This window comes from Chlamydotis macqueenii, chromosome 5, assembly GCF_036417535.1.
Source record: "Chlamydotis macqueenii isolate bChlMac1 chromosome 5, bChlMac1.mat, whole genome shotgun sequence".
In the NCBI taxonomy this organism is placed as follows: Eukaryota; Metazoa; Chordata; class Aves; order Otidiformes; family Otididae; genus Chlamydotis; species Chlamydotis macqueenii.
This window is the reverse complement of record NC_141560.1, coordinates 70,819,438-70,835,719: the sequence shown is the minus strand read 5'-3', so window position 1 is coordinate 70,835,719 and position 16,282 is coordinate 70,819,438. Positions and strand designations below refer to the sequence as shown.

General features: G+C 48.4%; 1 protein-coding gene across 3 annotated transcripts in view; it reads right to left on the bottom strand.

Moving 5' to 3' along the window:
* Nucleotides 1-386: 386 nt before the first annotated feature.
* Nucleotides 387-16,282, bottom strand: part of DAGLA (diacylglycerol lipase alpha) — a 61,511-nt gene continuing 45,615 nt past the window's right edge. For all 3 annotated transcript variants that reach the window (XM_086749719.1, XM_086749721.1, XM_086749722.1), the window contains 8 exons: nt 12,848-12,928; nt 10,971-11,113; nt 9,313-9,381; nt 8,195-8,267; nt 6,945-7,141; nt 6,449-6,578; nt 5,091-5,272; nt 387-2,647 (listed from right to left, as the gene is read on the bottom strand). In XM_086749719.1, coding sequence (XP_086605845.1) covers nt 1,720-2,647; nt 5,091-5,272; nt 6,449-6,578; nt 6,945-7,141; nt 8,195-8,267; nt 9,313-9,381; nt 10,971-11,113; nt 12,848-12,928 — 1,803 coding nt within the window. In that variant the 3' untranslated portion in view covers nt 387-1,719. The remainder of the gene's footprint in view (nt 2,648-5,090; nt 5,273-6,448; nt 6,579-6,944; nt 7,142-8,194; nt 8,268-9,312; nt 9,382-10,970; nt 11,114-12,847; nt 12,929-16,282) is intronic.

Sequence of the window (16,282 nt, the reverse complement as noted above, 5' to 3'; positions counted from 1 at the left end):
CCCACCAGCTATAAAGTGCTCCTGTTCTGATTTGGTGGCATCTGATGCCACTCGTGTGCTCCGTTTGTGTGGCACCCAGGCCAGCACAGCCCTGACCCGTGCCTGGGGCTTCCAGAGACCGCAGCGAGAGGTTAGCGACAACGGGAGCCCAAGGATTTGCCATAAACTGAGCTCCTGGGAAGCACGGCATCCTCCCGCGACGGGAATACCGCAGCTACGGAGGGGAACGGAGGGCAGTAACACCTCTGTGATTTTAAGGGAGTTAAAATACAAATTTCTTTTGCAGTGAGGGAGGGCAGAGCTCCAGTGAGACCGACTGCTAACTCTGCCGAGCTTTGATGTGAGGGTGTTTTGTCCGTGAAAGGCCTTCTACAGGTCACTTGGAAAGAGGCTCCGCACAGCAGCGCTCAGCTAGTTTTGCAACGCGGTGGTGTGCAACAGAGAGGTGGAGGAGGGATGCAGGCAGCTTCCCCCACGCTCCAACCCACTTTAAAAGCAGGGGACTCGCAATCATACCTGCCCGTCCTCTCTCCCCTCCGTTCCCAGAGGGAAAAGCACAGGGAGAAGAGAACGGACGTGCTTTTTGCGTAGGGAAAGCCTCCCTGTTTGCTTAATAAATACCTTCCAAAAAGCTTAGCAGCTCTGTAAACATACGAGAGATTTCAATACTCAGTAAAAATTCATCTTTTCCCTGAACTCCCGGTGACGGAGGCTGGCACTGATCTGCGATGACTGCCTATGGGTGCTGAGAGGACCCAGCGGAGCCCAGGAGAGGCTCCCAGGCTCCGCAGGGGCCTGGCAAGTAACACTGGGTGCTGAGAAGCCCGTTAAATTTGTTAAGTTGATCCATCCGTGCAGCTGTGAGATGAGAATCCTGTCAGTCCTGCAGGAACGTCGCCGGCTCAGAGTGGTCCGGGGAACTGAGACGCGGTGACGGTGACATCCAGGAGAACTCTTTCTGGCAAAGGAGGGACGTGGCAGAGGGCTTTGGCTCTTCGGAACAGCGTCCTTCCCTCTCAGAAGCAGGCGGGTGGTCACTGACCGCAGAAGTACTCAGGGGAGAGAAAACACAGTGCCAGCCCCGTTCTTTCTGCGCCTGGCCAGGGGAGGGGAGACTGCATTTGGGGAGAATACAGCCCCAATGGCTTTTAGAACAGTGGAGCGTCCTATGAAAGCAATCCCCATGGAAGTGTGACGGATTGGGTCTTGGGCCAGACCCGACCTGGTAGTGCAACAAGGCCCAAAGCCTCAATCCGCTCATTTCCAAAACCACCGACATGGTACCAAGGGGGTGATGTGGCCTGGCCCCCGTCCTTCTGTCTATCCAATCCTGGAGCTTCAGAGAATCCACCCCCTTCACCCCAGAAGATTCCCTGAAGCAGGGTAACTCACTCCCAAACTCAGCAGGTGCCCTGGGGCAAGGAATCCGCCTCTTAATCGAAACAAGACAGGCTGAGGTAGGGAACGTGCATCGACCTTTAGCGACTCAGACCCCCTCTTAGCGCAGCAGGCCCGTGAGGCAGCGCCTCCTCTCCCAGCTGCGGGACTCCAGCACAATCCATCCTCCAGACACCAGCGTGCCACCACCGTGTCACCCCAGAAGGAACGTTTCCAGCTGTCGTCTCCAATCCAAGCTGCCCGGTGACCACCTCCTCCAAGTATTATCCCAGCACTCTGCCTACGGGATCAGCTCGCAGAGCCGCACCCCTTTACCCTGCACTAGAGGGCCGAAATCATAAGGTCGTCCTGCTTGGCAGGGCTGGTTACAGGCCCAGAGGGGGTGGAAGTCCGGATTTTATCGGTGGCCAGGCACTCCTGGCTGCTCACGCCTGTGGGAGTGATGTCCATGAGTTCTCCAGATGAACTAAGGGGGAAAGAGGGCGAGACGGAGATGCCCGACGAAGGATCTGTTGAGCCTGCAAACAACCTCGGGGGCTTTGGGACTAGGTTGGGTTCGTATTGTGCCCTCAAGAGGATCTCCTGATCGCTGACAGATTTGGGCATCTCTGCAAAGTCACTGGAGCTGTCTGACACCATCATGCAGTAGATGTCCTGGAAGGAGCTGCTTTTGCTATCCAAATTAAAGAGGCTGTCTATGAACTCAGCAAACTCCAGCACTTGGGGACTGGGAACATCAGTGAGCCGTCCGTTTTGGAGGGTCAGCTCCTCACGAGGGGCTAAGGAAACGCGCTCCCCCTCGCTGCTGGCCCCCTCCTCGCTGCAGCGTCGCTGAGGGGTAGTGCCACCGCTGTTGAGCGCGTTGTCGGGGGGCTGAGTCTCCTGGGAGTGCTTGGAGAGGCTATCAGCAGCCAGCAGCTCTGTCCGCGAGCTGAGGGAGGGATTTTCCTCAGGGATAACGGGGTCTATATAAAAGCAGTGCGTCTCATCCTTCTCCATGACAGCATGGAGGCTGGGGGAGCCCCGGATGCTCCGAAAACCAGAGGAGCGCCTTGAATCAAAGCTGTAGATGGATTCATTGTCCGAGAGGCTCTCCATGGTCGCAAGAGGGGCACGGCGGTCCTGCAGCTCCACGGACAGACGTTCCTTTGTATCCAGGAGCAGCAGCTCCACGGGGTCTTTCTGCACAGGAGAAAGTGGCTTTGTCTCATAAAACCCCTCCAAGCTGATTTCAGAATGGGACTTGCTCCTGCAACGAGAAACGGACAACGTGAGGCTGCAGCACTCCACGGAACCGCAAGCTGCTGAGGAACAGCAGAGAAACCACGTCCTGGGTTCCTCACACACACTGAGGGCACACGTTGCTCTAACCAGAGCCATCCACAACCGCAAGAAACCTCTTATCTCTCCGTCCTCCCAGCTGAAAACACTGGGTACAGTTTCTTCCGTCTGCACACTCAGGTTCGTGCCCTTCTCCCTTTTCTCCTGGCTAAATGTCTTCCCTCTCACACACCAGGTTCACTTAGGACCATGGTTCTGGTCCCAGTGAAACCTGCAGCACTTCTGAAACCCCAAAACCACAGTGCAGACTCCACACACACCAACAAATCCCTCTCCCAACCGGCACCTCTGAATTAGAGAGGTTAAAGGACTAGCCTACAGTTAACCTAGTGTTTTCTCTTTCTTCTTACACTCTAGACCCACTCCAGTCTTGTATCTCCCCCTCCTTCTCCACGCTGGCAATCCCTACCGTACTGCCACCAATGCCCAGAGGCTCAGAGCACTGCCCGAGAACAATTCAGCCGTCATTTCAGGGAGCAGACTTGAAAATAGGTAAAAAAGCAATTTAGTCCTCTTCAGACAGGTAAAGATCTTTAGAAAGACTCCAGTCACACTAAGACTTGAGGATCAGGAACGCTCCTCCAGGAAGACACCGTGTCAAAGACACAGGGAAGGAGCTCCCCACCCCAGGCACACACAAAGCCTGGGATTAGAATTTAAGGAAATATTCAGGAAAAGAGCCTGAGCTTGGGAGAGGACTGCTGCACCTACCAAAAGGACGTGATATATAGGGAAAGGCTTATAAGTTAGGTCAATATTTAATCCCTTTGTGACTTCAAGAGAGTAACAGTGATCTGAGGACGGGTTTCAGGAACACCAAAAGAGGGAGTCTGACACGGTAACCTGGCTCCAACCTTGAATTAAACACGGTCGACGTACAACTGCTTCTGCTCTAGCACCTCCCCTGAGCCTCTCTGCCTTCTCCCTCCTTCCTTGCCCTTTCGTATCACAGGATTCCCCCTCACCTCAGAGGGAAGCAGCTCCTCAGGTCTGCTCCGGCTGTGGCACAGAAACCACCGCTCCGCTCCCTGCTCGCTTGACTAGTGCATCTTCTCAGTCTTACCGCAGCCTTCACAAACGGGGGCCGATCCCTGTTCCTGCTGTTTTATCACAGCTGCAGCTGTTTCTAAGCTCTCCTTCACTGTCTGAGACAAGAACCTTAACATTTTCATATTATTTGCTGTCTTATCTTTCTTCTAAATTTAAATCTCACTCACGTTACCTCAAAGATACTCAGCTGCCCATCACTCAGCACAGACCATCTCACCCTGCCTCTTCCCACACACCCAGCTTCTTGCCGGGTCTCTCTACCTGGTATCTCCACGGAAGTGCCTCCCTTGCAAAGCAATAATCCTCTCCTACCCACGGTGCTGTCTTGCATTTCCACTCACAAATCCCACTTGCTACCTGTGACTACAAACCAATTTCCTTCTCTCATCATCCTCCCCGTTTTGCCTGCAAATTTCCCCTAGAAAATGCAATCCTGTGATGGAAGTCACACGTTCCAACTTTGAAGTAAGTCTTTGCTCCCACTTTTATATTTATTTCCTGTGCTTCTTGCAAGACTGTGGCCCTGCAGTGCCTCAAACGTTATCTGAAAATCTGCCAGGAGTCTCTGCCGTTTGCTCCTGGAGGAAAGTTGTTTACACACACCACAGAGAAGGAGCTCTTCCCCAAACCACTCCTTTGTGTACTTTGTCGATGTTCCTCCACCTTTCAGCCTTTGCCAGACTACTGATGTCAGCGCCCAGCAATGGCCCAGCTTTCAAAAAGCCCCTCAGCACTTAGAACGTGCCTTCTCCCCTCGTCTGCTTTCCACTGGACTGAGTTTCCTGCTCTTGTCCTTCAGAAACAGGACACCAGCTGCTCTTCCCTCACCCTGTATCCATGTTTCCAGATTGTCCTGTTTATAATATGACACAGGTCACATCACAGAGTGGCTTTAAGTGTTCTGGTAAGCTTGTGTCTTTCACTGCTTCTCAGCTTTTGAGAATGACCATAGAAGGCTATCTTTGGGCACATAAATCACACAGGAACACAGAAATTTGGCTGCAAAACTGCAAGTTTTGCCTGTACAGTTTCAAGGAAAACCCCATTTATCTGGATAAGGAGAAAAGGAAGTTTCTTCCATACCCTCAGCTTCTAGGTTCTCCTGACCGTGCTGCACTCACAAATTCTTGAGCAACACAAAGGTTTTTTCCCCAACACGACAAAAGACAGCTAAGTGAAATCCCACAAAGGCAGCCCTTGGATCTCTCCTTCCCACAAACACTGATCACAATGCCCTAAGAGAAAGAGGACCCACACCTAGAGCCAACAACCCTTCAAAGAAATTTAAAATATATCTTTACTTAGTACTGCTGTTCCTTCTGTCCACTGTTACGGCTCCAGTTCCGATCTGCACTGAGGGTCCACTGGGCAAGGGCTGACTCTGGAAGATCAGCTCTGGGGTGAGATCCACTTCTGTAGGACTCACCATCACTTTGGCTGCAGAAAGTAAAGCTGTTTTCCCCTTGTTGTAATTCTCCAAGACCTAGTCAAGGCAAGCAGAGGAACAGGAAGTGTTTCACTGGAGATGGCAGCTTTGCAGTTCTCACCTCAAGACTTTCACACTGCCCTGTTTCTTACCAGTGCCTTCCACAAGCACAGGGCAAGGTCTCTCCACAGCAGAGCTGCATGGCTAGGAACTGCAGGTCAGTGACAGAGACCCATTCTACAACCCTAACACATGAGCTCAGCCAACCCTCAGAGTGACAAAGGAGCTGCAGCCGCAGCACGGAGGACTCCTGTCGCAGTTTGGATTTCACCTGGGCTGCAGGTTCACATTATGATGGCGTTAAATTTGGAAAGACGATGTAGTATGGGATTCCGAGTATTGGGATGGAGATCATAGAATCCTAGAATCACAGAATGGTTTGGGTGGGAAGGGACCTTTAAAGCCCATCCAATCCAAGCCCCCTGCAAGCAGCAGGGACATCTCCAACCAGATGAGGTTGCTCAGAGCCCCGCCCAACCTGGCCTGGAATGTTTCCAGGGATGGGACATCCACCACCTCTCTGGGCAACCTGGGACAGTGTTCTACCACCCACAGCGTAAAAAATTTCTTCCTAATAGCTAATCTAAATCTATCTCCCTCTATTTTGAACCCATTACCCCTCGTTCTGTCACAAGAGGCCCTGCTGAAGAGTTTCTCCCCATCTTTCCTGCAGCCCCCTTTAGGTATTGGAAGGAGATCAACATTCCACTTCCAGACCTCACTACATTCAGCACTAATGGCCTGTGTCTGACGGGCCCAGAGCACAATCTTCTTTCCTCCTCCCCTACAAAGTGAACGGCCTTGTGTATTTAAACAGCCAGCTCTCCTGGGCAACGACTACCTCTTCTGCATGCACAAAGGCCTGTGACAAGGCACTGGTTTTTATTAGGGCACCTAAGTGCTCTTGCAAGAAGAATTCATAAAACTGGACCCCACCAAGGGTACCTTCCTAGCTGTCCAAGGAGCACAGCGAGCTTTGGTAGGCACCAAGAAGCTTCATCAGCTCATACAAACCACCATGCCCCTTGTCCATTTTGTATTTAGCGCTCACCTCATCAGCATCGTTATGCCAAGCCTTTCCCGCACAAACCTGGGCGTCTCAGGCATTCCAAGCCGGAGCCCGTGTTATTGCACAGAACGCCTCCCCAAACCCATCCTAATTCTCTGCATTACCTTGTTGAGCCCTTCCATGACCACGTACGGGAGGTGTTCGTGCAACATCGCCGGGGAGATGATCACTTCATTAAACGCCTTATTGTCGCCCCAGATCGCAAAGTAAGTGGGATCCTCTTGCTCACAGCAACTGGAAGAGGAGTTGGGACCCAAACAGAGGGGAAAACAGAGCAGGGGATGAAAGAGCAGGCCGATATTTGGGCACGGAAAAGAAAAACAGCAGGTTGTGGAGACAGAAAAAGTAACAGGAGGAAAAACAGAGGGAGAAGATATTAAAGTACGCATGCTATTGTCGTTGCTCCAAAATTCTGCACTAGCCAGTGACATGACCACCTTTTTATTCTGACAGCACACACACAATCACTGTCACAACCAGATAGCAGGGGAAAAAAACATCACCTGCTTCATAGATGGGCTCCTGTCCTGGGGAGCCTTTTCCAAAATAAAGTTTTCACCCTCACCCACGGGCTGGCTTCGCAGCCGCGCGCAGACTCACCAGCACTGCTCTGCAGGGTGATTGTGCACCACGTGGATGATGCGGCCAGGCGGGTAGAGCGGCGTGCTGGCCGACAGGGCGATGGTCAGGTCGCTGGGATGGGTCCAGAGGCGGTTGCTCGTTACCGAATTTTCTTCCGACTCTTCAGGGAGCTCTGACTTGGGTATGCACTTGGTAGCACCCACGATGATTCGCCACTGATCGATACAAGAGAAAGGAGGGAGAGTATTGAGAAGAGAAAAACAGCAAAGAAAAGCAGAGTCACCTCACAGGACACCACTGGTAGGTTTAAACTGAATACCTAATACCAGAACAGAGAAAAAAAAAATGGTCTTATGCCCTGATTGCTTTGATAATAGACCCAGAGATAGCAATAACCCTGCCTGGAAAAGCTGCTTCTTCCAATTTTAACCTTAGAAGTGGCAACATCTCATCCTTTTCTTGCTGGGGGATTTTGCAGAGTTAAGGATCTAGAGCAAGCATCAGGCTGTCCATCAACCGGTACCGTAATATCTTCCAGGATAAACACAGTAGATGGCATTTCAATTTTTAATGTACAAAAATAAGCAAAAGACTATACAACATAAACAGACAAGAATTCTGCTTAGGCCTAAAAGAAATCCTAAGAGGCAAAAAACTCACCCAAAAACACATAAGCCAAACCACCCATAGAATGCTAACAAGGAAAACAAATGTAAGCTCAGTTTTTTCCTTCTACAGGTAATTTCTATATTTTACCCCTAAAAATCTTCATGTCTTATGTATTTTCTGCCTTAGTGTAACGGTAAAGAAGCCTGAGGAGGAACAACTTTCCACATTTCCTACCTCCAAAGCATTAACAGACCGCTTATCCCAGAACAGCATCACCCAGACAGCACACAGCGGTGTCTACAAGCGGACAACTGTCGTATGACTTCCATCCCGTTACCATTTCTAACCGGCCAAGAAAATTTACGGTCACAACAGACTTCAAAACAGGTTCAGATGAGAAAACTTCCTACTCAGTTGTTTTAAACCTGCGATGGTGAACTTAGAGCACGTGAGCCAGAACATCACAGAGCCTGCAAAAGGAGCGCAGCCCTTTGCCCTGGCCTCTCTAGCTCCCTTCCAGCTCTTGCCATCTCTCCTCTGGTTACCTAAACAGTATTCCCAGTGGAGCTGGAGGGCAGAAGTCTGCCGTGTTGCTATGTGACACCAAAAGCCTACCATCAGAAACTCACCTTCAGGTATCTGTTAACCTTCACTCTTACCTTCGGTTTGTTACTCCTTTGAAGAACATCCAGAAGCTGCCGGCGAAATCCCTCCAGCTGCGACAGACCGATTCTGGAAAAAGAGGAAAATGCATTTACAGCAGCTGGGCAGGGAGCGGGACAGCAGGGACACACAGCACAGAAGAACAAGAAACTAAGCTACAAAAGACTACAAGAATGCAACAACGCCGTAAGGCAGATCATTTCAGACGTGAGTCGGGGCATCACCCAGGACCGGTAACCAGGGTTAAGAGGGCGCAGGAAACCATTGGAACGATGAAATGTAATAGCAGAATCAGATCAGCGAACACAGATATGAGAGAGGTCAACGAACAGATAAGGAGGGAGATGATGCAATGACAGAAACAAGTGTAGGATGACACAGAACAGATAAATTAGAAAGGTGGCACGGAGCTATACGACACCACTAAACAGATTACAGGACAGACGAGATCCTATCACACAGGTTACCAAACGGCACATTTAATACCGTTTAGTATTTTCGCTCCACTGAATTCTACATGCCTCGTGTTGCACAGACAGAAATGTCACCATTTATCTGAGGTCACACAACAGGGCAGAAGCAAAAGTAAAACTCAGGTTGTCTAGCTCCTAGTCCAATGCCCTGCTCAGCAGAACACATCTCCAGGAGATGATGAGAGGTGAGAAATGCCGAGACACAAGAAATGAGGGAGCTGGTTCAGTGACGTGAGATGATATGGAACAGGAATTCAGGGACAAACAGCACAAAAGGAGGTGACAGCACGTCTAGTTCAGGGCAGAGCGTAAAGAAGTGAGATAACACAGGCGACGAGGAAGATGGCATTGACATGTCAGATCCCACAGTAATTACAGAGATGGGATATTCACCCTTCTCTTTCATACAGGCAGCTGGGAGACGGGGAGGGATATTAAAAGGTGCTTGAAACACCAATACAGGTGTCCAGGTGAAAGATGCAGCAATATAGGCAACTAGAAAGACGAGTAAGACGTGTACAAGGACAGGTACGTGAGGGAACTAGAGACAGGCACGATCCAGGTGTTTCTGAGAGGGAATGGGCGACTTTGGTAGAGAACAGGAGATACTCATCAAGAAATTCCGACACTTCTGGACTTGCCTGGGCACTAGATCTTTGCCAAGCACGACTGCAGTCACAAACTCTTTTGAATACTCCATGGCATCCTCACTGGAAGAGAAACAGGACCAAGAAGAAGCAAACACTGTTTCACTAGCAACAAACTGCACTTCATTCCCAGTCTGCCACTGGTGTCAGAGAGGTTACCGAACAGTGAACCTAGGGTGGTCATAACAGCCACAACCCAAGCTGCTCAAGGCTTTTGGGACTTATACCCGCTGAAGAAAAGCCTGACATTCACATCCCATGCCCCAAGTAATGTTGTTCTGTAATGTATGGTCTTTGTCCTTACCTGCATATGGCTCTGAATACACTTGGAAAAGGAAGTACTCTAACTCAATGCCTCAGTTTTCCTATAGTTTAGGAATGGTCAGGACAGCAGAAAGGAAGAAGGAGAAGATATTCCATGCTCCTGAGACTAAAAAGACAGTGTAGAACCAAGATGGCCACCTTCTGCAGCAATCTGAGCACTAAGACAAGAGGGAATCAAGGCTTCCACTCTATAAACTGGTTCTGCAATCAGCTAACTTCCTAGAGATCATCTTCTGAGTCAGTCACCACAGACACACCGCCAGTCTAGAGATGATCCTGGGCATGATGTACAGCGCAACAGAAGTGTGGCAGAGGCACCTCCTTGAACTGAAACAGTCAAGGTGACACAGTACAGCATGGCCCAAGCTATCACAGGATCTCAGGAGTGGAAGCTCCGAGCAGAAAGCTACAAAACTCTCACAGAACGTTCTGCAGAGCAATCAATCCATAGCTGCAGAAGATCAGGGATTACTATTTAACAAGGCATGTTAATGTCCAGATTCATTAGCAGGATGGTTTAAAACCCTTGCCTGCTCCTGGAACACGATGCGGTAACTATCACTAGAAGCTTCTGACAGTCCATAGCTGCTTCCCAGTGGCCCCACGGTGTCTGTCAGACTAGAAAGACCTTCTCTCACTTCATAGCAATCAAGCGTGATGTTTTCCTTTGGCTACCGTGTAAATAACACGACCAGCAGGTGTGTTCCAGTTTACAGTGGGAGAAACTGGCCATACCTCTCCTCAGAGATCTCTCACGCAGCTACGCTCGATTCCCCCTATGGCCAGGGGAGAGAAACTGGCACCCAGGAAGCACAAACCCTCTGCCCTATTTTAGCCACCCACTTTAGAATGACAGAAATCACACCCCACAAGCGCCAGTTTCTTTGGCAGCTGCAAAAGGAGTCCAGACAACCAGATCCACCGATACAGATGTCTACATTTGGTCAAATATCTCCCTTACTCTACATCCAATCACAGCAGACGGGGAGAGGACACACTGGGACTGTGCAGAGAATAAGCAAATCGCACTCTGTCCACTCAACTGCCATTTTCCACCAGTCAGGGTGAAATCTGAGCTATAGCCACAGACAACTAAGTCACAAGCCAGAATATCTGGGAGAGTGGCCACCTGCCATCACAACCTTCACTCCAAACACAGAGCAAAGGCTGCCAACAGCCCTCAGCTCCTAAAAACTGCCTCTCTCCATTTTTCTGCATGCTTCTCGGGGCAAAGACTTATCTTTTACTGCTCCTCAGAACAGGGTCTGTTCCAGCTACAGCTATACACCTCCCCTTTCTCTCACCAGTCCTCCTGCCCCAACACCTACCTCAGCAGCCCACCCGGGGGAGAATAGGCAAAGCACTTCAGCGACGGGTACTGCGGGCGCAAGAGGAAGGACAGGATAGCAGCTGTGCCAGCCCCTAGGGAATGACCAACCACAATCAGGCCATAGTGTTTTGTTCCTCTCCCCTGAAAACAAAACAAACAAAAAAAAAAAAACAAAACAAAACAAGAAATTGAGGTCGGACTGAAAGGGAAGTCCACAATCCCCCAAATCTGTTCCTTTGCCCCGCTGTTAGTCTTTCCTACACATGAGCACCCCAGGCTCCAGCTGAGCAGCTCCTCCACCAACGGGAACCAGTGAGGGTACGTTAGATTTTGAAACGGACGCAGAGTTCTGATTTACACTGCTTAGTTTAAGTCCCAGTGGCAGTCTCAGCACACTCCTGCCCTGCAACGTTGCTTGTTCTGAAGGGATGCTAGAATTCTCTCTTCTGGTATTCTACACCTCCAGTGTTTGACCTACTGTGTCTTTCCTAAAAGAAGAAAGGTAGGAAGAAAAAGCTGTTTGAGTTTAGGATTTGCTATGAGCCTTTTGCTCCTCCTCAAACCTGACAGCCTTCTGATAAAATCCCAGTCCATGCTTGCACATCTAAGGTCTCCTTGCTTCTAGAAGTGACTTGCTCTCATTAATTCCACCACTTGTCCCGGCTGAAAAACAGGAGTGCTAGGCATGGCTTAGAACCTAGAAGCTTGCTAAACAACGCTTGAAAAGTTTCAGGCTTGTTTTTCTGCAGAGCTCTGCCAGTGCCGTGTAGGCTCTAATACAGGGAGAGAGAATCCAGCATCCAACTCTCCACGGCCTCAGGTCACCACCGTGGTGGCTATACTTGGACTTCTGCGTCAGATGAGAAAATATATATAGAATTTAGGACCAGACCAGAAGAATAAAAGATCTTTGTGCCATTTTCCTTCTCAAGACCACCTGTGAGCCACCATCGTGCCTTTTACAGTCAGTGAGGTGAATGCTGGGGGAGAATTAAGACTTCACACACCTCACTTGTCACGCTTTTGCCCTGAACATCTGCTGCTGGCTCCTGTCAGAAACAACACACTGAGCTAGATGAACCCTTGGCAGGACCTAGGAGGGCATTTATATTCTGGCCATACCACTTTTTCAGATATTCTTCAGAGCTCAGCTTCACAGTACTTTGTTTTCTACACACAAGCCAGTTGCTCCATCTCATCCTAACCAAGCGCTCCCCATCCCTGTGGGTCAGGCCCAGCTAGAAACACTGAGGCTTTGATCCCTCTTCCGTTTCTCCCAGGAGCTACTGCTAATTTCCCCACGGGCACTGCTCAGGCCAAGGCGCTCTTTGGGCACGAGAAGAGGACAGCTGCCTGACAGCAGGGAATCAGGCAGCTCAGAAGTTTGCTTCCCAACGGAGCCGTAGACTCCACTATTACCGACACATAAACTAAGGTAAGCTGCTTCCTAACATCCCTCTTGGGTTCTCCGACAACTCTCCATCCCAAGAAATGTGCACGTGCAGCCAGCCAGCATGGCATCCCATTGCTGTCTCCAAAGAGAATCTCCATAGAGATGGGATTTTAGTTCCTGTTGATTTGGTTTTAATGTTCCCTGTCCTGCATTGCCACCAAATGGGACTTCCTGCCTTAGCTTTGCCTGAGGGATAAAATAAAAATCAGGAGCTCTGCAGTACTGGTGGTTTCAAAATCAAAAAGTCTTGGGAAATGAGTAACTAGTTGCCTGCCTGGCAATCCAGAGGGATAGGAATTGACGAAGATTTGAGAAACAAGTACAATAGATTCAGGGTCATGGAGGTTTCCCTAAAACCAGTGTTATAGGGAAATCTCATCTTCTGTAAAGCCTGCAAGGACAAAAAAAAAACTAATACTCACTAAGTCTCGTCCAAAAGCTTGAGAAAGCACCATTTCTTGCTCTAGTTTCTTCTTGATGTACTCAGCAGATAGCACCATTCCCTGAGGGAAACAAAACACAAACCAGGATGTAAACGGTTGCATATCAGCTCTGACCTAAACATCTAGCAGACCCCGCGCTGCCCTGAATGCTGCCTGAGCTCTGGAGTGCCACACAGCATGCGTAGGGTTGAGGAAGAATCCTGGCTCCACTCCACGTAGGAATAGACTTCATTAGGCACATGTCTTGGCTCGCTGATTAGCAGAGCCACAAACTACTTAGAAGTAATGACAGTTCTTAAATGAAGATAATACTCAAAGGCCCCATTCCTGGGCTCACATTGCAAAGTCTAGGAAAAAGAAAACCCAACCGACCAACACAAAACAACCCACTTCTTAAACACAAGGTTGTGTGCCTGGTAGTTCAGCAGATGCTGGGATCTTCAAACTTTGATTTTCTGCATGTCAGTGCCTTACCTGTGCAAAACTGTACTCTTCTTCCATTTAAATCTGCAAATAAAAGCATGCACCAGCCTAAAGTTCACAGGGAAAATAACACAAACACCAAGGTACTACTGGAGGGAAGAGTGGCAGCACTGTGTATAAGAAGTTATTAATGCTGGAGAGGACAGCGACTATTAAGGAGATTCAGCTCTCAAAAGGACATTAATCACAAATTATCAAATGTTTTTATTCACTGAAAGCTAAGAACTGCTGGAAGATGGGAAACAAGCCGACAGCCTGGCTCTGAACATTCTTCCTCTCTGCTGAAGGCTGCATCTGAAGAGCGTTTCTCTCTGCGTAATAATTACAAATGCAGTTGATCTGTCATAAACCAGCAGCTCAGATTTGGTCTGCTGCATTTCATGGTTATGCCTTTCGTACAGTTTAATTCAGCGATAAGGAAGCTTGAACTACAAAGGCTGAAAACCAGCGCAGTCATCCAGGGTGAACATGTGTAAACAGAAATCAGCGACTTCTCATTTGGTGATTACAGACCTCGAATAATTCACACTGCCAGGGCGGGCCAAAAAGCAGGGCAGCCCATCTCCTCGGCCATTTCCCACGACATCCCTACCTGAAAACAGCTTAAGCGCAAAGTGAACGTTACCGAGCACTGTTTAATCTCAGAGACGCAAAAGAACCCACGGCCCTCTCAAAAAGCCGAGAAATATGGAATTTTCAAAGCCTTCGGTATCAAACACGCCGTCAAAACCGAGCCGACGCTGAAGAGAAAGAGCAGGACACCGGTGACTCTGCCGAGCCTGGAAATGGGACACTTGTGATGCCACCATCATTACCAAAAAGCAGGTGCTGTGATATTTCACGCCGGTGTTCAGATCTCTCAGCAGCTAGCCGGCTTCCACCGCGTTCAGAGGAGTCTCCATTTCCATCGCTAACGAGCGGTGAACGGCAGACTACTTATATAAATTTCTACTGTAAAGTTAGGCTGCTATTTTTGAAAAGCATGACCTAAATCCACGGTGATGTTACTAATGGGCTGTTAGTCAGCCTTATAGCTGCATTTTTGATAATTACAGTATATTCTAATATAGACAGTGATTTTAATATTATGGAATGAGACTTCCACCATTGCGAAGTTATTTAGAGCGGACACTGTTTCATAATTTTCAAAGGAATAAAAGTAACTAGGCTTCATTTCCAAACCTCACATGTAAATAACCAAAAGGATTGGAGATCTAGGGAAAGCGGGATGGAAATATTCTGTATTGCTTTGCGGTTCCAAGGCATAAAACCGCTCTGCAATATTTGGATTGCGTGTGTGAAAATCCACAGAGGGGGTCACCACCATAAAACAAACCTCCACAACATGATCAGTTTAGCAGTTTTCTTCTACACAGGTTCAACAGAATTTAGTATGGATTCATGCCCCTGACTTGTGATTATTTTTAAGTTAACTTTGTTATAAAATCAGCAGATTTTATTTTTAAAATAGTGAAGCTAGATTTTTTTTAATTTTTTTTTTTTTTTTACAGTTAATTTCCCCTAGGGCTTGTCACAATCTTTTTTTTTTTTGCATGCTAATCTATAAACCTTGGTTACAGCTATGTGTTTTGATCCAAAATAGCTCAGAGACCTAATATATATTTTAACCGTGGCATTTGCACTCAATCCAAGCAATCAAACACTTGCAGCCGCAGTACCGGCGGAGCGATAAGAAGGCTCATGTAAACATCAAGAGTTTTAATTTGCAGGATGTCTGATCGACACTGCATGAAGCAGGTGGAGATAACAGGCCACGCCAGCCTGCTGGGCGTGCGGGACGATCGGCAAGAAAAATAACAGAAATCAAACAACTTACAGGAAGCTCCTGAACGGCCAAGCACTTTTTCTCCAAATCAAATGTCTTGGCAAGACACTTCATTTATTTTTGTATTAAAGTTGACTTCTGGACATTAAAAATGCATTAAGACAGACTTGTTAAAATTCTATTATCTCCCTCAGTTTCCCTCAGGAATCAAGAGTACGTTATTGTCTGAAGAGTAATACTGATAATAATTTCAGATAAAGCTATATTTCTGTACTAGCAACAGTCAAAAAAGAAATAACACAAAGGGCAAACAAAAACTCAGAAGGGGATGATCTGATAATGTTTCATACAAGTCACTGGCACATGAATATTTTCCCATAAAGATCAAAAGAAAAGCCAGCTCCTGCAAGGATCTATTACCGGCTTCTCTACACATTAAAAATAGAACAAATTCCCTTTTACCTTCCTTTCCCTGTACGAGCTGTTGATCACACTGCTTGTGCAAAGGCACCTTGACATAAATGAACTCGTACAAAACCCACTGACATTATCATTGACAGCAGACAACGCTTCCGAAGCGTTAAATAAAGAGTCACAGAGCTAAATATCAGTTACGTGGCAAAGTACGACCTCATTGATCTGTGTTTCTGTGTCCTATGTAATTGCCAGGTTGATTAATTTTATTCTGGGGGAAACAAAGGAAATATCCATTAGCCGAACAGCATGTACACAACCTTGTTTTCAGAAAGACTCACTCTTGGAGACTTGGAGACCAGAGAGTGTCCAGACCCCACTTTTTTTAGGTTATCAGACCCATATCCAGCTAAGCATTGGAGTACGCAGTTGTCTATCAGCCACTACTACTTCCCAAAGCAGAGCATCAAAGCAGAGAGAAGAGGTTTGGCAGTCAGGCAGGACACCAGGAACGAAGCCGAACCTCCCCGCTCACGGCTCCCAAGGAGCCGCGAGCCCAACGTCCCGCTCCGAAGGGACCAGGCGATCTGCAGCATCTCGTCTCCCCAAGCAGCAGCACTTCCAGCAGCTGCTACGTTCCTTCCCACACGCACAGCCTCCAGTTTGCTTTTTTTTTTTTTTCTTCCTCCTTTCTCAATCTGGCACTGCATCTTGAGAGGCTGCCAGATTCT